Source organism: Ursus americanus, chromosome 11, assembly GCF_024610735.1.
Source record: "Ursus americanus isolate L20-20 chromosome 11, mUrsAme1.1.p, whole genome shotgun sequence".
In the NCBI taxonomy this organism is placed as follows: domain Eukaryota; kingdom Metazoa; phylum Chordata; class Mammalia; order Carnivora; family Ursidae; genus Ursus; species Ursus americanus.
The window spans coordinates 19,018,766-19,039,933 of record NC_142137.1 but is presented as its reverse complement, the minus strand read 5'-3'; the positions used below and the strand labels follow the sequence as shown (position 1 = coordinate 19,039,933).

At 33.5% G+C, this 21,168-nt stretch overlaps 1 protein-coding gene across 6 annotated transcripts in view; it reads left to right on the top strand.

Annotated features, from left to right (window-relative positions):
* The window catches only part of ASCC3 (activating signal cointegrator 1 complex subunit 3), a 329,433-nt gene that overhangs the window by 183,147 nt on the left and 125,118 nt on the right, over positions 1-21,168 (top strand). For all 6 annotated transcript variants that reach the window (XM_087865343.1, XM_045806995.2, XM_045806990.2 and 3 more), the window contains 8 exons: positions 2,352-2,543; positions 2,844-3,068; positions 8,526-8,645; positions 11,654-11,818; positions 13,712-13,798; positions 14,651-14,827; positions 18,232-18,457; positions 19,718-19,872. In XM_087865343.1, coding sequence (XP_087721469.1) covers positions 2,352-2,543; positions 2,844-3,068; positions 8,526-8,645; positions 11,654-11,818; positions 13,712-13,798; positions 14,651-14,827; positions 18,232-18,457; positions 19,718-19,872 — 1,347 coding nt within the window. The remainder of the gene's footprint in view (positions 1-2,351; positions 2,544-2,843; positions 3,069-8,525; positions 8,646-11,653; positions 11,819-13,711; positions 13,799-14,650; positions 14,828-18,231; positions 18,458-19,717; positions 19,873-21,168) is intronic.

Below are 21,168 nucleotides of genomic sequence, written 5' to 3'. Positions count from 1 at the left end.
GAGTGGGAGGTACTGTGTCAGTACTCTAGTATCCACCTGCTGCGTTATAGGAATATTCTTCCCCACAGTTAAATATTTCCTGCATTCAGCTTCATAGTGTGCCATTCGTGCCACAAACCAAGTCCTTCCCTAAATGGAGCTTGACTAAGGAATCAGTAACAAGAACATCAGGACATTCCACTGCAGGGGTCCACAAATGGCAGATTCACCTGAAACAAACAGCAATCCAAGCAGTATAATTTGCACAGAGTATACCTCCCAAGCAATATTTTGTTTTATTCTTTTAGCTCTGAGTGTATGAATATTAGAGAAGAAACTGAGTTGGTGAAATATTTCTCCTTTCCCTGCCCTTGTCCCATGAAGGAACTCTGTTATATCCCGGCAAATGCTCCCCAGTGGACTTTATAGCAAGTCACCCCATATTCGTAAGAGCTGCTTTTAGAAGATAGATAACAGGGGCGCCTGGGTGGCTCAGTCATTAAGCGTCTGCCTTCTGCTCAGGGCGTGATCCCGGCGTTCTGGGATCGAGCCCCACATCAGGCTCATTTGCTGGGAGCCTGCTTCTTTGTCTCCCACTCCCCCTGCTTGTGTTCACTCTCTCGCTGGCTGTCTCTCTCTCTATCAAATAAATAAATAAAATCTTTAAAAAAAAAGATAACTCTTGTCTGAAAAGATGAAAGTTTAGGCAGTATGACCCCCAGTGTAGTTAATTATAAGGTCTATGCATAACATGATTTCTAACAGGCTGATCACACTGCACAAAAATAAAACAGGAATATACTAATATACCCCTCATGAAACTTGAAGAAGAAAGCCTTTTTGGTTTATGTGTATATTGTTCAGGACTCTTAAAAAGTTTAAATGTGTAAGTTGTTATTTACTTGGATGGCCACTAGATGGAGTAGTTTGTTAAAGTATTTCAGTTAAATATATGCAGCAGAATTCATGGAGAGCTGTTTTCTTAGATCATTTCCTTAGTCAATTATTATTAACTTGGAAGTTCAAAATTTTAAGTGACTTTAAGGATAGTCAATGTGACAAAGTCTGTTCTAGAACCCTAGACCCCTGAAATCCCACTTCCTGCCAGTGTAGTGCCCCTTACAAAAAATTATGGAAAACTCTTTCAAAAGAAACTATTGAAACGCTGATAATAAAATTTTTAGAGCAATAGTAGGCAAACACAGGGCATGATGCCGAAACAGGACCTTTTTTAAGAATAGACTTACTAAAGATTTCTTTATTTTAGAGAGAGAGTGAGAGAGAGTGCCCACATGAGGGCTGAGGAGGAGCCCGGGAGAGGACAGAGAATCTCAAGCAGACTGCGGGGCTCGATGGATGCCACAACCATGAGATCTTGACCTGAGCCGAAATCAAAAGTCGGGTGCTTAACCGACTGAGCCACCCAGGCGCCCCCAAACAGGACCTTTGACTACCTGAACACTTCATTATGTTAATCTAAAGTCTTTAATTTTGGAGAGGTTTTAAGATACTCTACTGTAGCACTTACATGGGTTGCAGATAAGTGGATCAGATCCCACATCTGAGCTCAGGCCAGGTCAAAGAACAGACACCAGAAGTAAAGCTAATATAGTCAGAGCATGGTAAAGTTGGGGAACTAGGACAGATGGTCAGTGCCGGTCAGAAATCACCAAGAACACACCTCTAGGTGAACACAGTTGGGTTTATTGGGTCATTGCAATGAGAAAGAGTGCATGCACCGGGGAATCATGGGCATCTCAGTAAGAGGGGAGAAGTCTTCCAGGAAGTAGGTTGTGTATAGAAAACGTAAAGACATTGGTAAAGTGGATGTGGATTTGTCAGAAAAGGGACTTAGAGAAAAAGTCAACCCTAGGAGCTGGCATTGGTTCAAGAGGTTAGGGGATGAGAATAATTTTGTAGACTCTTGCATTGTAAGAACTTTACTCTGAATGAGTTGGGAGCAATTTAGATTTATGCTTCTTTTTATTTATTTATGGTTCTTTTAATAGAGTATTTTTGGAAGGATAGGAAACAAGTAGTAATGATTGGTTGCCAGTCTGAGTGAAAGAGATACTTGCTTTTAACTTCAATCCTCTTGAATTTTGTGTCATGTTAGGGATTACCTATGTTTTAAGATAGGTAGAATATAATTTTTAACAATTTTATACAGAACATTATATACCAACTAAGATATTATGTACTTTATATATTATATATATTATATACTTACTAATATAACATCATATACTTAGACCTTAAAACACAATAATTTTATGCTTTGTTTGATAAAGTCATTGAACAAAAGTGCTAAATAGCAATTACTTGTAAATGCTAAGTAATACTCTTTTATGTCTTGTTGATATCTACTCTAGGTGCAGAAGTCAAGAAATAAACAAGTACGAGAATTATTTCCAGATGGCTTTAGTATTCATCATGCCGGAATGCTTCGGCAGGACAGAAATTTGGTTGAAAACCTGTTTTCTAATGGGCATATCAAAGTTCTAGTCTGTACAGCGACGTTAGCCTGGGGTGTCAATCTTCCTGCTCATGCTGTTATTATTAAGGTAATAGCTTGCCTTACGTGGATTTGTGTGTGTCTTAAACCTGTGGATTGGTTTGTTTAGAAAAATACTGTGATTTGGCTGTTTCATTGACTTCTAATGCTATTCATATAAGGTCAGAATTATTTTCTCCAAAAAAATCTAGTTTATATTGTGAAAATTTAACTCTATCACAGATGATGAAAGGATTAGTTAAAGTACACTTTTGAGATCTTGCCATATTTGCCTAATTTCAGTATTCAGCTCATCAGGATTATATTTGTGTGTATTTATGTAAATTCTTATTAACTTTTCCTCATCTAGGGAACACAAATATATGCTGCAAAAAGAGGCTCGTTTGTTGACCTTGGAATTTTAGATGTCATGCAGATATTTGGTCGAGCTGGAAGACCACAATTTGACAAATTTGGGGAAGGAATCATCATAACAACACATGACAAACTCAGCCATTACCTCACTTTGCTCACTCAACAAAACCCAATTGAGAGTCAGTTTCTGGAAAGCCTTGCAGATAACCTAAATGCAGAGGTAAGATCCAGTGAATAAAAGATTGGAATAGAATCATCAGCTGAAGGAATGGCCAAATAAATAGAAGGTTGAATTGGTTGCAGTTCTGCAGTATTTAGCAATACAGCTTATACCATTCCACAGTCATAAGGCACAACAGACTGAATGGCAATATTGTTGGTTAATTCAGAACAGTATAGGATGCCGGTGATCACGGATAAGAACTCATTGCTGAAAGAGTGTACTTTTAAACTGTGAGGTTTTGTTCTAGGCCAGAAATCTAACCAAAGCTGTACAGACTAGAGAAACAGAAGTAGCAGAAACCACCACTATATTTGTAGTACACTTTTGTAACATTTTTATAAGGTTTATAAAGCTCTTTTATGTTAGGTCATTTGATTAACCTTGTTATACAGAATATAATGGCTTAAATTGAGCTACAGTATTATAATTTGTTTCATGTGTGTATATGCATTTTGTGTTGTTAAGTTTTAAATAGCAGACTCTGGAAGTCTAGGTAACATTAACGAGTAAAGAGGATAAACATTCTTAAGAGTCTGTGTGTCAAACATTCAAATGAAGTTTTGCTGTCTTCATTATGGCCCTGGCATTCAACACTTTCCTGCTTCTCTGTCCTTTCTTTTCTTTAAAATGGACTCAAATAATTTTTTTAAAGTAGATGGGATATAAATGTTAAATAGATGAATAAGTAAGTGAAATGTCAAATAGACAAATAAATGAAGAAACATTTGCAATCAGGTATTACTTGTTGTGTACAAGTCCTATATCAGTTACTTCTTAAAGAGCTTATAAAATTTCAGTTACATTCTGTTCATTATTTGCAATTCCTTTTAAAGGATCCAAAGCACATTCACTATGTAGTTTCCTCTGTTAAGGAGTCCAAACGGGAGAACTTTCTACAAAAACACAGCATAGTGATGTTGGAAAGTGATAATTTCTATAGAAGGATTCAGTAGAAGGAGAAAACACTTTTGGTCACAAGCTGTTAGGAAAGGCTTTATTCATGAAGAAGGCAAAGCTTGATCTGGGATCAGAAGATTAGAGGTTTGGAAGATTTGGTTGAAAGTTAAAAGAAGTCATAAAAGATGCTGGTCTCTAAGAGCATAATTACAAGAAAATGAAAAAGATTAGGAAATAAATTTTGACTCTAAAGAAAATGTTATTATAGCTCAATTTCAGTCCCCATCACCTGCTATGATTACATGGTTTAAATAATTACGTCTTTGGTCTTGGGTCTGCAGTATCTGTGGTCGAATAATCTGTTGTACAATGGCATTAATAGTGGTGGTGGACTAAGGACCTTCCAGATACCCTGCAAGGTAGATATAATTGCCTTGGAGAGGTATGTGACTGACCCAAAGGTCCTTCAGCTACTAATTTTTGGAATTCATATTCAGACTCAGGTATATTTAACTACATATCTAGTATTTTCATTATAGTCTAGATTTTTGTTTCCTTATATAGACTGCAATAAGTTAAAAATGAATACATTTCTCTATATTGATACCTACTCTTTCTCTTCTTCTAAGACCAGGACTAATTTTCCAAAATGGTAGTCATAATTTCTCTGACTTAAAAGAAAAAGGAAGACTCCCTTTTACGCAGTTTTTCTAGAAAACTATATCAAGGAATGCCGTCTTCATAAACTTATAATTACTATCCTCGATAACTTTTTATAAATGGTAAACTCAAGGTGGTGATGTTATTGAGCAGAAGACACAGGATAAGTACAATACTGCTCTTATCCTCAAGGAGCTCTTTTTTACAGACTGTAAAACATTATCAATGAAACTGTTTGGTCAAGACCTGAAAAATTAAAAATAAATTGTAGTCCATAGATTTGCTTCATATTCATAAAGTACTTATTAGGTAAGTCATTTTCAGAAATGCCAACTATCTATAACCATAATTCCATTTAATGCCATAAAAGGCATTCAAATAATGAAATATGTATCTTAGAAATTTTTCACTAATATAGTGAAGTACAGACCATTGCTAAAACTTTTTTCTCATATTTTGGTCTACTCGGACTAGCTCCCAATTAAAGTAAATTTTCTTGTTAAGAAAACAAACCCCCTTAAATTATAGTTGAGTATGAAATTAAATTTCGTAATCTGTGGAAATCAAGTGTGAAATTAGTTTATAAAATGAATGTGTGCTGTGTTCTTAAGGTAATGGAATTTTAAGTCTTTAGATTTCCCAAATCTTTGCAAAACTCTTCAGTGGCAGTGATCAACATAAAGGTCATGCTAGATTAGGAATATTGCCTCCGTAGTATCTTTTATAACATGAATATCTATCCTGACCATTAGTTTAGAAGAACTGAAGAAAGTATTATATTAAATAATAATTTTAATACAAACATTTTATGAGACAAATTTGCCGATTGATATCTAATGGGGCTGATTCTCTCATGCTAATGCGTAAAGGTCACAAGCCCCAGCCCTGTATAAAGCCGTTTAATTTTGCACTGAGAGAAACTCTGAAGCATGTTTGAGGCTTATTAAAATGTCTTCAGCAGACATTATTGGGTACCTACTGTGTTAGCACCCTGGAATATATACTTTAAAATATGTTAATCTTTCTGTAACCGTACACATATTCTATATGGAATTTTTCTTGTGTGTTCAGGACATAGTATAAACACCTTGTCCTTGGATTTAAGGCTTCCATAGCATTGTCTGACCAACCTTCCCAATGCTGGTTCTGGTTACTCTCCAACACATGTCATCTGCCTGAGATAGGCTCTTACTCTACTCACTTCACCTATAAAGTCCCAATTTTCCCAATTATAAAATAGGGACAATCTGGCTGGATCGTTGTGAAAATTTAAGAGGCGCTATGCCAAGCTGCTATTTAGTAAATGATTTATATCACGTACCATTATCTGATAGTCCCTTGATTCTCAGCCCTATTTGTACTTACTGCCAGCTTGCAAATCCTAGCTGAATAAATACATGAATGGTTTTTTTTTCATATCTTTACTAATGGATACACACACACACATACATACTCATGATTATTTGTTTATTTCATTTTTATATGATTTTAACCAGTTTAAGAAACACACGCATGTAAGCAGTTAAGATAACCTTAAAGACTAAAGTTGAAATAGGTAAATTGGATACAAAGTGATACTTTGAGTCTTCTAAAATTACCAAATTTGGGGTGGATTTTTTTTTTCTTCTTAACAGAACGTAAAACTCTTACACTGTATATCTGATGGCACTTATAAGTTTCACATGTTAGGTGTTTTTGATTAAAATCATCTTTGAATATGTATTATATACTAGGCACTGTGACTGGTGATTTCATGTGTATCATCTTAATTAGTTACATGTGTCTCACCCACATGACTAGACAACTTCTTGAGAGCAGGGATCACGCTCTGTTTATTCCCATATCCATTGTGGTTTACATAATACTGACTTGTTATTGACTTACTATATGATTATTGAGATGAATGGATATATTGCAGAGAGATTTGAAAAATACTTTTTATTGTAAAAGGCTCCTGTGCTAAGTAGCCACTAGGTGACAGCAGATATTACAAGTAAATTTTTGTTTTGTCACTAGGTGGCATTCAGAGATTAATCTAGAAATATGATTTACCATCATGAATTTACATCCATTTTTCAGGGTAGTCTGTTAGTCTGTTTCTTTGGTGAACATTTAGAAGACTCCAATGACTTGATCCACTCCCTGGTACCTGCTTCCTCCTTTCCTTTATCGTATCATTAGTAGCAATCGGTATTTATTAATGTTAATTGACTGAATCTGATTTTGAAAATAATAGCAAACTATTTTATCCTTTATAGAATTTTCTACTCTTAGGAGTCATGCGATAGGATTTTAAAATACCTATAGGTCATAAGAGAATCCATGCAGTTTTCGCTGTCAAACGATACAATCACAAATGGGAGACGCGATCAGATTTTTAGCTGTTATCATTAAACTAGTTTCCTTTACCTCGAGAAGCTCGACAATGTTTTAACTCTCTTGTTTCTAAATATTTGGGGAGTGTGGCAACAACTCCCTTATTAGTTACATTTTAGTCTTGTTATTTTTCATTTTGTAAAAAGTTTACAGTTCCCATTTTAGGAAATGTATGTATTTGCCTATATTGTGGATGACTTAGTCATTTGTAAGTACATTAGTGTAAATTTGTGAATTTATGTAATTATGGAAATCTAATTGACATATGACATTATGTAAGTTTAAGGTTTACAACATGATGGTTTGATATGTGTAAAAAGTGTGAAATATCACAATAAAGTTAGTAAACATATTCGCTTCCCATAATAACCATTTTGATGCTGTTTTCATGAGAACATTGAAGCTCTAGCAACTTTCAAATATAGAATACAGTATTATTAACTATAATTTGCCATGCTGTATGTTAGGTACCTGCAGCTTATTCATCTTGTAACTGAAAGTTTATGCCTTTGGCCAACATCTCCCCAGTTCCTCCACCGCTCAGCTCCAGGCAACCACCATTCTACTCTCTGTTTCTATGAATTCGATGTTTTCAGAATCCATGTATAAGTGAGACTCTGTAGTATTTGTCTTTCTCTGACTTATTTTAAGTTCATATAAATTTAAAGTGAATAGTTAGAATCTGCCTTATCATTTTTTACTTTGGTTATTTCTCTTTTTTAATAACTAATAGTATGATATAACAGCATAATGATATTTTATATATTGCTAGATCTCATCTTCAACTAACTAAAGATAGCTAAGCGTCCACATTTATTTCACAAAATTATACAGAATTAAAAATTATAGGAATTAAACAAACATAAAAGTTTTATTTTCTTTAATATTCAGTGTTAAAAAGAAAGAGTTTATTCTTCCTTTCTTTCTCCTAGTATGTAATGATTTAGGTGGAAAGCATCTCTCCTGTGATTAAACTATTAAGAAATTTAATTTTTTTCAGCCAGATGTTCAGGAAAAATTATAGAACTATGAAGTTTCACAACTTGCATGAATTTTTAAATTAAGGAATGCTAAGTAAATGATTACCTATAGATCTAGGGGCTGAGGAAATGTATTTTTAAGAAAACTTTTCATTGTAATTTTGTTTTAATACCACTTTCTAATCATTCCTTTCTCTTTATTACACAGATCTTATATGTTATTACTGTGTTTTTAAATTATTGACTGTTCAGTGCTATATAGAATTAAACTCTATTTAGGGGAAAATAATCAGGTGCCATAATATTGAGTAAATTCCCTTTTGGAAGATAGCATTTCCAAGGTACCGTTCTTGATTAAATGAGGCAGGACTGATTTTTAATTAATTGGAGAAGTGTCATGTCCCGTAATTGTACTTACCTTCTTTTAAGTACAGTATAATGATGTATTTTAACTTAACTTTTGACAAAATGGCCTTTGATATAATGTTTCTATCTAACTTTAATGCATTAGTTTAATTTTTGTTATATTTTTGATTTGCAGATTGCTCTGGGAACAGTTACTAATGTGGAAGAAGCGGTGAAGTGGATAAGTTACACTTATCTTTATGTACGGATGAGAGCAAATCCATTAGTATATGGCATCAGTCACAAGGCTTATCAGGTAGAAAACGCATTTATAAAAAAAATCAGACCACCTTTTTTGGTTTTGTAATCTTTTTATGATATGAGGCTAAATATTTGCTACTTCTGCCTCACATGAATAGAGTTAGGTACCTGGAAGAAAAACAAAAAGCTTTAGTCTTTTTAGAAAATACGAAGGAAAATTAAATTTCCCTCCTATAATTATTTCACTCTATATCTCTTTTCCCATGGATACTAAAAAGTTAATCTTTATATTGTTATCAGTTTATTATTCAGGTACATTTCCATTTGGTGTTAATATTTTGCTGTGATTTTTATTTTTTTAAAGATTTCATTTGTTAGAGAATAAGAGAGAGACAGAGCAAGAAAGAGCATAAGCAGGGGGAGCAGCAGAGGGCAAGGGAGAAGAAAGCAAGCTCCCCACTGAGCAGGGAGCCCAATGTGGGGTTCAGTCCCAGAACCCTGGGATCATGACCTGAGCTAAAGGCAGATGCTTAACTGACTGAGCCAGCCAGGTGTCCTTGGCTGTGATTTTTAAAAAACTATAATAAATCAAGGTTTTAGGGCAAACTAGACAGACATGAGGAAGATTACAGATCACTTTTAATAATAGGCTTATGTTTTATTAAGTATGTTCCTCTTATCAAGTCCCTTCTAAGCCCTTATTCCTAAATTAAAAGGTAGTGTTAATGAGTAATTAGCAGTTTGGAGGCTTGGATCAGTTCCACTGAGCACAGTGACAAAATCAAGTGTATATAGTAGCACATCTTCCTGTGAACTTTACAGTTGTGTGATCCACATGCACGGCTTACAGATTCTGTGAGACCTTGGCTTTTCTTTAGAACCTGCTTGATGTAATGTAAATGCTCCCTAATGACGGATAAAATCAGTTCTCAAATGAGAACATTATTTCACCATCATCATATGGATATTCACTAGTGTTAAGTCAAAAGTAGCAAAGCTGAATTGAACTCGGAGAATTACAGCTTTCCTCCATTTACTGTCAACTTAGCTTTTGTATATATTCCATTGTGTTGTCAAAGAAGTTGTCAATCTTTTTTGTCATTTTTCTTTTTCCTGTGCTGTAGATCTGACCATGGGAGAATTGAAACTTAGAGACTTAGGAGGAAAAGAAAAAAAGATCTTGTTGCAAATACGGGCTTGTGAAAATAGTCAGTGGCACTCTGAAAGTATTCTGAAGGGGTAGAGGAAGGCAAAGCACAGCACATATTTTTATAGGCTAAGCCATTGCAAATCTTTGGGCAACATAAACACATCAATTGATTTTTTAAGTACTAGGTTAATATCAGAAGTCATCTTTGTATAATTTTCTAATATAAAGAAAGTGATTTTTTTCCTTCTGAGATACATAGTTTTACTCTCTTCAGGGTTCAGAGACTCCTATCCTTTTAATTTTCTTTTTACTTACATGTTTTTATTTTATTACTCAGTAAGAATTTATAGCCACAAAACTCATGTGAACTAACACAAACAATGTTGTCCAACATATTTTTAATGGTTTAGGACATGTATGAGCAAAATGGTTTTGGAATATGAGCTTGATACATACAGTATATCATCTATAGCAAATATTTAAGACTTTTGTATTTGCTAATAGCTTTTGATTCCATCTTTCCTACATTTGGCTTTCCTCTGCCTCGTTTTTCTAATTTTTAAATTTACTTTAGCTATATTTGATGTATGAATAAGCTACCATCAAAATTTAAGTTAGAAGGAATAGAATTAATTCATTAATTGATTTCTAAAGAATTTTTATACTCCCCTCCCTTCCCTTTAAAGGTCATATTTAGGGGCACCTAGTGGTTAAGCTCAGGTGGTTAAGCGTCTGCCTTCAGCTCAGGTCATGATCCCAGGGTCCTGGGATCGAGTCCTGAATCAGGCTCCTTGCTCAGCGGGCAGCCTGCTTCTCCCTCTGCCTGCCTCTCCCCCTGCTTGTGCTCTCTCTCGCTTTCTGACAAATGAATAAATAAAATATTAAAAAAAAAAAAACATTTAAAGGTCATATTTATTACTCCTGACTAGAGCATGACCTTCAGGACTTGATGTGTGTGCCTGTATATATGTATACATAGATACACATATTTACACACATACAAACACATCACAATATTTAAGAATTTTTATTAATATCTTATGTTAAATGTCTTTTCTGTTTAGAAAGAGGCTATTAGGGGCGCCTGGGTGGCACAGCGGTTAAGCGTCTGCCTTCAGCTCAGGGCATGATCCCGGCATTATGGGATCAAGCCCCACATCAGGCTCCTCTGCTATGCGCCTGCTTCTTCCTCTCCCACTCCCCCTGCTTGTGTTCCCTCTCTCGCTGGCTGTCTCTATCTCTGTCAAATAAATAAATAAAATCTTAAAAAAAAAAAAAAGAAAGAGGCTATTAAATAAAATTTCAAAACTATTCAAAAATTTCGTGTCAACTTCATCTTGCTCTTGGCTTCTATTATTATTACGGGCAAAATGGGTTTTTCCATCAGCAGTTATGAAAACTGCTAGAACACCAAAGTCATAGTCTTGAAAGGATAATTATGCATTTATTTGTTTATATCTTTAACAGAGGAAGTCATCCTCACTGTGAGTTCTCCAGATAACTGGTGAAGTAGGAATATAGCTTGATATTTTTAAATCCCTATTTATTTTAGTGTGAGAGGGAGAAGGCAGATTGTTTTACTAATATCTAATTTCTGGTCTTTATATTCTTAAAAATTATAAGACCATATGAGAATTTTAGGTTCTAAAATATTACTACCTAAAGATAACATAAAAATCTTAATGAATTCTTAAGGCTTACTTTATTTAATTGATCAAAATATTTTCTAGTTATGTCCTAAATTTATAAAAATGTACTTCTTTTAAAAATTGTAATAAAAAATTTTATTCTAACTAAAGTATCGACAAAAAATTTCAATTTCCGTAAATAAGTATATGTTTGTAAATGATGACTCTCTAAAGAAATATTCGGGGATATATATATATATATATATTTTTTTTTTCCCCCTACAGATTGACCCAACATTAGCAAAGCATCGAGAACAGTTGGTCATTGAAGTTGGTCGAAAACTAGACAAAGCTCGGATGATTCGTTTTGAAGAGCGAACTGGATATTTTTCCTCAACTGATTTGGGTAGAACTGCCAGCCACTACTATATTAAATACAACACCATTGAGGTATTATACTGAGTGTAACAAATATAATAATATGTTTGTTCTTAGATATAAATACTTTCTAGACTTCAAAACATAGTATTAATGCAAAATAATAAAAGCAATTAATCGAACAAAGTGCATTTAACTTATGTGAATTCAATAACATGCTGAATAAACACAAGAAAAAACTAAGACTAAATAATAAGGACCCTTTTGCCATCCTTTTAGTGAATATATCCTAGGCAGTAGGCACACCAAAGCCTAAAACATTGAGCATGTGGGTGAGACCTATGGAATGAATGCCTGAATGAGTTTAAGCAGGAGATGATGGCTTAATGATATCAGTGAATAAAAGTTGAAAAATTAATAGCAGCTTATTGAGAATAACTGGCTAAACAAGAGTTAGAAAAATGACTGCAATTATCAGGTCAACCAAGCTGTACTATTTGGGCAATTTAAGAGGTTTCAAGGATAGTTTAGACTACAGTGTAGCCTTGTTTGTTGCCTTTTAACGTAATCTTGGGTAAGATAGGATGCCGCTATGATATTTACATTTTAAGGAGTATATGCATGTGTTTATGTGTGTTTACATGCGTGTATATGTACCTACATATGTTAATACATGGGAAAACATAACAGTGATTACCTGTAAGGAGAGTCTTAAATTCGAAGCCAAGATGGGTTAAAGCACATTTTTACTCTCCTTTTTACAGAGAAAGAGTTTGAATTTTTTTTTCTTAAATTCGTTTTTTGGGATACCTAAATATGTTTTTAAATTGGAAAAGTAATAGAAATCACTTATGTGAAATTTCTTCAGAAATATAAAAACCTAGGCCAATATGAAATATACATTCTATACTTATTTAACATATGTTTATGCATTTAACAGGTTTCAGAAAACACCTTTGTGTGAATACTAGCTTTTCCTCATCTTTCCCCAAATAAATCTTGCATTTGTATAGCACTTCAGGTTTCTTCTTTTAACATGTCCCATCTCACAACTGTGATCTGATCTTCTTCAACCCGAAACATTGCCCCTAGCTCTCTACTGATTCTGTCACCTGCTCACATGCTCACTTGCACTCTTTTGTCCACTAAGTAACCTTTCTCATTTTCCCACTGGGTAGTATGTTCCTGCCAACCTATGCCTGTTTGCAGCTCTTTTCAAGAACTGTAGCCTTTCTTCAGCTTTGTCTTTATTCTATATGGTCTTTCACTGATTTTTTTTCTTCCCAGTTTCCTGAATTTGCATATTCCCTCACTAGTAATATTATGAGGCCTTCTCCAGAATTTTCAGATTTCATAATTTTAGTTATTCCTCTCTGAATTTTATGATATATGTTCAGCTTAAAGTTGGCAAATGGTACAGATATCCATATGCCCATGCTGAAAATGAGCCTAGACTGGTCTGTTATGCTGAACATTTTTTTTAAATATCTAATATAGGTTTTAATAGCTGATTTTATTGATCTTTTTGCTTCTAAAGGTCTTCTCCAGCTAATTATGTTTTAGGAAATTTTTTAGTCTTTGCTAAATTTGATGATGTTTAAAGCAGTGATCAAGAATAATATACCACAGGGGCGCCTGGGTAGCAGTCGTTAAAGCGTCTGCCTTCGGCTCAGGGCGTGATCCTGGCGTTCCGGGATCGAGTCCCACGTCGGGCTCCTCCGCTGGGAGCCTGCTTCTTCCTCTCCCACTCCCCCTGCTGTGTTCCCTCTCTCACTGGCTGTCTCTCTGTCACATAAATAAATAAAATCTTAAAAAAAAAAAAAAGAATATACCACAGATGTAATTACTCTGCGTTGTCTAGGGCTCAGATATTCTTTAAAAAAGTGTGATTTTATAGTCACTTTTTAATTGAAAATATTTTACTGGATCTTCTATTTTAATTGAATATAACACTTTCTTTGGTAGACCTTCAATGAATTCTTTGATGCTCACAAAACTGAAAGTGATATTTTTGCTATAGTCTCCAAAGCTGAAGAATTTGATCAAATCAAGGTAAGATTATTTGAAGCCTGAATCAAATGCATTTGGCTTATATACATTCATTCATTTATAAAAGCTTATAATTAATTGTTATTCCTGTTACAGTATAAGCTGTGTGGCACTTCGCATTTAGAGTACCAGCAGTGTTCTTCCATTTATCAACAGTGTCCACTATCCTAGATTATGATATTATGTCATTCCTGACATTATTCTTTGCTCTCTACTGCAAATCAAATATAATTTAAGTAGGTTTGCAATAATGAAACTAGCAGAGAATATAGTATGTAGATTTTGGTTTATTTGCAATATAAGGTTCACTGAAGAAAATATAAAGGACATGCATGATTCAAACTTAGATATGAGTATTTCTGTACCTGTATTATAATTTAATCTTATTAACAGTGAAAACTTTAATACTGTGAATCACAGTACTTCACAGCTTTAAGCTATGAATGTCTTATACCATATAAAAATATATGACTGTAATGAATGCATTTGAAGATAATTCAAGTTTGCCCTAATCCATTTGGGCAGAGGTTTTACTCTGGTCAAATAAAATATGAAATCTCATCAACTGAAGGATGGTGAGGTCAGAAGATTTAATTTTTGTGGCATATCAAATTTTTATATGTCAATGGCAACTTTAATATTGGTGATGAATAATAAAATGTAATTGTATCAGCCTCAAGATAGTTCTTCTTGTATTTTATTAGCTACCTGTGAAAAATTACTATTATATTAGTGTACAAAAGAAAAATGTTGAAAAATGGAAGCCTTAAAAAAAATGCAATGTGGTTTAGTTTCAATATGAAAAATTTCAATAAATCAACCCAAATAATCTTTTAAAAACGTTGATTCTTCCAGGTCAGAGAAGAGGAAATAGAGGAGCTAGATGCCTTATTAAACAATTTCTGTGAACTCGCAGCTCCTGGAGGTGTAGAGAACAGTTATGGGAAAATAAACATCCTACTTCAAACTTATATCAGCCGAGGAGAGATGGACAGTTTCTCCCTTATATCAGATTCTGCATATGTTGCACAAGTAAGAATATTACTCCCTTCCTGTTTTCTCTTCCTTGTTTACTTTTAGAGAGTCAAGATACTAATTCATTGCTATACTATGAATGCATTGCATTATGACATGCTACCAATTACCGTTTTACTGCAGAACTGGTTCTGTTTAATTTGCACATCTTTTATGCCCTCTGTGCCATTAGATCAGAAATGGGGGTGGGATTTGATGGTTGGTTTGGTTCTTTTTGATGTTGCTGTTATTTTCATTTTAGAGTTTAAAAATATCAACATTTGGTTTTTTCTGCTTTACACGACAAAGTTCATTTCTTTTACTTACAAAGGGCAATAATAGAAGAATATTTTAAGCAGAGTAAAAGATTATGGAACCTTTGTAACTTCACCCAAATGTTAGAAATATAACCAAAATTATTTTACCATTAAATAAGGCTTAATAGCAATACCTCATACCATATTTTCAGTCTGATAAGTCTCTGATAAAAAAGTAATCTTTCTTCCATACTGATGATACTTAAAAATTGAGAACTAAAGGAAAATTATTCATTAAATTACAGCTCATTAAATGTATGTTTTTTTAATACTGTAGTATAAAATATTGTAGCATTTATGTTTTTATATTCAAACCCTTGTTGTGAAGTAAAGCAGGTTATTTTTTGCACTATTTGCCTTTCAAATGAGGCTTCCCTTCTAGACATTTTTTTTTAAATACTTTATACTTATCAAGAATACTTTTTTCAAGAGAGAAAGGCAAACCATGAAACCGATTCTTAACTATGGAGAACAAACTGATGGTTACCACAGGGGAGGTGGGTGGGGGGAAGGGTGAAATAGGTGAAGGGGATTAAGGAGTGTGATGAGTGATGGAAGTGTTGAATAACTATATTGTACATCTGAAACTAATATAACACTATACGCTAACTATACTGTAATTAAAATAAAAATAAAAAATAATCCCTTTTTCATCATATTTATTGAGTAGTGCCTTCTCTAAGTTAAAGAGAAATAAAAGCTCAATCTGATTTAAATGTAGAAACTATTCTGCTATGTATCTTATGTTGGTAATTTTGTTCAAAGACTTTATATAGAAAAAGTATGTTTGTGTTAAATAAATTATTATTAACAGCCATGAATACTCAGGAGTGCTTTGAAATAACTGTAAACGTGAAATATTTGCAAACATGAACCAAGATATATTGGTAAACAATTTGAATGAATTCAATAATTTAATCAAAGTAACCAAGGAACCAGGTGATGATTTCATATACTATATAAACCAAATACGGATGTGGTGAAAAAAATTTTTTTTTTAGTATCTTGGGACACATGTGTTTCCTGATAATATAAATAGAAAACTTATATATAATTTATAATCTCTAAATTTATATATGATTTATAATCTCTAAACCCTGTGACTTGTATAGGAACCATTGTTTCTAACTTATTTTATCTGTCTGAAAAATGATGTTGTCATTTTACATTTTCTAATGATTTTATATTGAAATAGTTAATGGCTAAACTAAAAGTTAAAGCTTTTCTGGGTTCTGGTTGAATAATCTGGCCACATTTCTGTTTGATTCAAGATTATGAAGATAATTATCAAAGACTGACACACGAATTGCTTTACAATAAAAACTTTGGGTTTCTTCACGATTGGTGCCCCGAAAGTCAGTCTCAGAAAATTAAGGTTATATCTCAGAGCATCCTGGTTTTTCTTAAATAGCTATTGTCGGTCTATCATCCTTGAATGCATTAGATAAATTATTGTTAAGTTTATATTTTAAACATAAGCCACCAACAGTTCCACAACCACCCTCTCAGTTCTGTAAAATAATAATCCCTTCTATATTTCTAAAACTTGATTCTCTCAGCCCCTGAGATAAATCCTTAACCAAAATTCTATGATTTTATAAAGAAGCCTCTATTTAGCTTCTCTAAACTGCATATGTTAGAGACTTTGATCATTATTCCCAATTTATATCATTCCAAATTAAAATGCCTGCCTATATCTCACATGGGATTTCTCCTTTTATTTCTTTTAGCTTCTAGGGAACAACTATAGGTTCTAACATTGAAAAATAACATACTTTCAAACACAGTTGGGAAAATTAGCCTGACATCTTCTTACAAGAACAGCTAGGAATGATGCTGGAAGAAGACCTATTTGGTAGATACAGTAATCAAAATGTGCATTGTATTTATCATTCTCTGGGCCTGATAAAAGTCATCCTGTAATTTTTAATGGATATCAGAACTGTCCTCATACTTCTAAATACCATTTTTCTTCTTAAATTTCTAATACTGTAAAAACGTAGTCAGATTTGTCAAGAGACAAATACATATTTTATATAAAATGGAAAACCAAAGCCCTTAATTCTTATGATCATTTTTTACCATGTAATTTCAAGCCTGATCACCTATTTGCTATTTAAAATCTTCACTCTTTTTCATCTCTTTTTTATGATTTTGACCAGATTTTAACATTCTTCATTTTCAGATATAGATGTCGTTTGAGATTGTGAGGTATCTCCCAAGTTCATGACTTTAAAAACAATCTTCAGTAAGATAACCTGAAAAGTTAGTGATAGAGCGAAGGAGGCAAAACAAATGGAAACCAACTGTAAAGATATTAAAAGGGATTCAATCCTTGTAACTTTCTATGTGTCTATTAATGAAGTTTTCCTGATCACCGAATTTAGAACCTTGGAGTTAAATTGGACTTGTTTAGACCTGGCTTTGAATAGATACTCTGACACCATCTGTGTGACCTTGGTCAAATTATTAACCTCACCAAGCTCTGTTTTCTTCGTGTATAAAATCATAATATCAAGATGAATTGAATGCCGTTGCCATAAAGATTAAAGGAGATAATATACAGATTAAATGAGATACATAAAGCAGTTAAGGTGTTGCTTGATTTGTAGGGAGCCATTAATACAGGTAGCTGAACTCATCAGGATTTCCTTTATCACCCTTCTCGCACTAATGTTTTTGTCTGAATGGATCCCAAAGTCCTCTTTATTTCTCTTAAGTAGACTTTTAATCGTTCCCCTATATACCCAAGGGTATCCTTGGCTGTATCTTATATTCTAGATGGCCTCAACAGTCTTTTAAGTCTTACGCACACCTTTTATCTCTTCCTCCTTCATTCCTCGTTAAGGGGCATAGGGTGGAGTTTCCTAAGAACTTGGGTATGAGACTACCATCTGAGATTTAACAAGATAACATCACCTATGAAAGATGTGATTATTCTTATGTAGAAATAATAAAGGTAATTAGGGTTCTATGACAATAGATGTTGCCCACAATTAAAGGCTGCAACTTGGCATGCTTCTTTTAAAACGGAGTATGAATGACAAATTTGAGAAATTTTAAAGCGCAGTGTACCTAACCACCATCCCCCTTTTTATTCTTCAGAATGCGGCTAGAATTGTCCGTGCTCTTTTTGAAATTGCTCTGAGGAAACGTTGGCCTGCCATGACCTACAGGCTCCTGAATCTTAGTAAAGTCATTGACAAGAGGCTTTGGGGTTGGGCTAGCCCTTTGAGACAGTTTTCAGTCTTACCACCACACATTCTAACAAGATTAGAAGAAAAAAATCTTACTGTGGATAAGCTGAAAGACATGAGGAAAGATGAAATAGGTAAGAAGGAAGCAAAAATGTTTTAATGTATTGTTCCATACAAATAAAATATTTTATTAGATATAAAAGAAAACTGTTGTGCGTTTTCACATTACTCAAGATAAATTTTTTTACTGTTTTAAATCCAGTTGGTATTAGTATGTAAATAGCATTTGTTCTTCTGCTTTTATCACATGGCGTCAAAAAAATATTCCTACATACATTTCCATGTACCTTAACATTTTATTGGACAAACTTACAATGTATTGATTAGTTAATATTCCAGATTCTGAATAGGATAGACATTACACATGAAGGGAGTCAGGCTGAAGAGAAATAAGGGGGAGGACTACTCTAGCAAAAGGTCCAGTGGTGGGAGAGACTGAGGTAGTTATTTCACTTGTGTAGTAAGAACACTTTAAGACAGAATGGTAGAAGGTATCAATAAAAACAGAAATTGAGGATATTAACTAGAGAAGTTAAGATTACTTACTTTGGGATAACATATGTAAATATTTTATCAAAATAAGGAAAACCACTTTAGTTTCAAATTCTGGTGAACATAGAACATTTTGATTTGTTCATAAACGTACTTTAAAAAATTATATTACGAGGAACCAAGATATATAAGAAATATTGATACTATTAAATATATCTATTTCCACTTAATTGCTTGGACTCAAGTAGGAAAATGTTTATAGTCAGTCACATCTGTTTGTGACCCCCTCCCCACCCTGGCATTCCCATACATAACTACTTCAGAATCTAATCATTTATGATAATAGGTATAAGTGGTTAAGTTTGTGCTACATTAACCATATTTTATATTTTAGCTTTATTTTTTTCTGGAAATGAGTTTGGATGGGTGATTTGTGTTTGATTACTAAAGCACTTCCCATCATAGTTATAGAGTTGAGAAATAGAATTTGTGTGAATTAATGGCTATTTTCACAAAATACTAAATTTTTTAATGTGTCATGAGCTAACTAGGAGAAAAGTGGAACTGTTTATAGTAGTTTGAACACTGTCAAGTCTCAGTAATTTTAAGAACCCTATTAATAGCTGAAGAAACCTTGATACTGGTTTTCAGAGCTATGAATTGCTAATTCAAGTTAACTATTACTAAATATTCAAACATGCCAGGTCAAGAATGTCAACTATTCTACATAGCAAATCATAAAACAGGCAATAAAACCACCTTCTCTGAAATCCCATTTACAAGTCAGATTATATTGCCTTTTTTCTGTCTGAACACATTTCTTCTGTGTGTTTTCCTTACAGGTCACATGCTGCATCATGTGAATATTGGACTCAAGGTCAAACAATGTGTTCATCAGATTCCTTCTGTTACAATGGAAGCATCCATTCAGCCCATCACACGAACCGTCCTCCGAGTGACACTCAGTGTCTGTCCTGATTTTACTTGGAATGATCAGGTAAAAGTAGAAATTATCTGTATCAATGGTAAGCAAAACTATCTGTGCTGCAGGTTCAAGTATACCTCCTTACATCTGTCCAAAAGGCATATAGAAAACTCTAAGAAGAATATGTATTGAAGATTCATTTGAAGCATTGTAGTAATATTTGCTATCATCCTCAAGAAAAAAAATGATATAATATATTAATACAGCAACCAATGAGACCTCTTCAGAACATCTTAGATACCCTGAAAGTTCAACATTGAACAATAGTTTAGTGGATTCACTTACATAAAGACTTTGCATAATTCTGTCTTCTTTAATTTCTGTTATCTTCATTTTTGCCAGCTCTACTTATTTAGCCTACTAAAAAGTCAAGATTCTTTGTGCTTAAAGAGCCCTTTTAAAATCCTAATATTTCTCAAACTGTCAGTCTCCTCTTTACCATTCGATGTATAGAAAGAGTATTCTATATTTTCCTCCTGGTCACCAGTTTCTTTCCTGCTGAGACTACTTTCTCAGTAATCACGAAAACCTAACTGGTTGCCATAATAAATTACTTTTTCTCAGTTATTTTCTTTACTTCTCAGAACATTCAGCACTATACATTGTCCTTCTTGAAAACGTTCTTCCTTGGCACCCATCACATTCCTGTTTCTGTTTTTACCCCTTCTATTCTAAATCTGAAGCGTTATGGTCACTATGTTTATAGTTAGTCACATCTGTTTGCAATACCCTACCCACCCTGGTATTCTCATACTTAACTATTTCAGAATCTAATCACTTATGAAAATATGTACAAATGGTTGGCCATATTTTATAAGTTAGCTTTATTTTTACCTATGTCATATATATGAAATCTTAAATATACATATATATCTTAAATATATATATATATATATATATTTAATGTATATATACATATATATACACACATATGAAGATCTATTCTGGATCCTCTTATTCTATCAACATTTTTTAAGGTCTATCTTTACAGCAGTTACTGTACAAAGACTACAGTAGAGTAGTGATCATAGGTACAAAAACAAATAAGTCTCAATCCTTTCTTTCAAAAAGCCATTGGAGGCAAACAAGGAAATCCATAATTGTAGTAGCAGTGCCTACTTTACATGGTTATTATAAGGTTCTGATTAAGTATAAGTAAGTATCTTCTACATTACCTGACATGATTAGTATATCTTTAATGCAAATTAATTGTATTCATATCAACATGCTTAAAAATTATCCAACCATAGTCGTAATCCAAATCTACCACTGGTCTTAAACTGTCCTAACCAGTAATTCCTTCAGTTT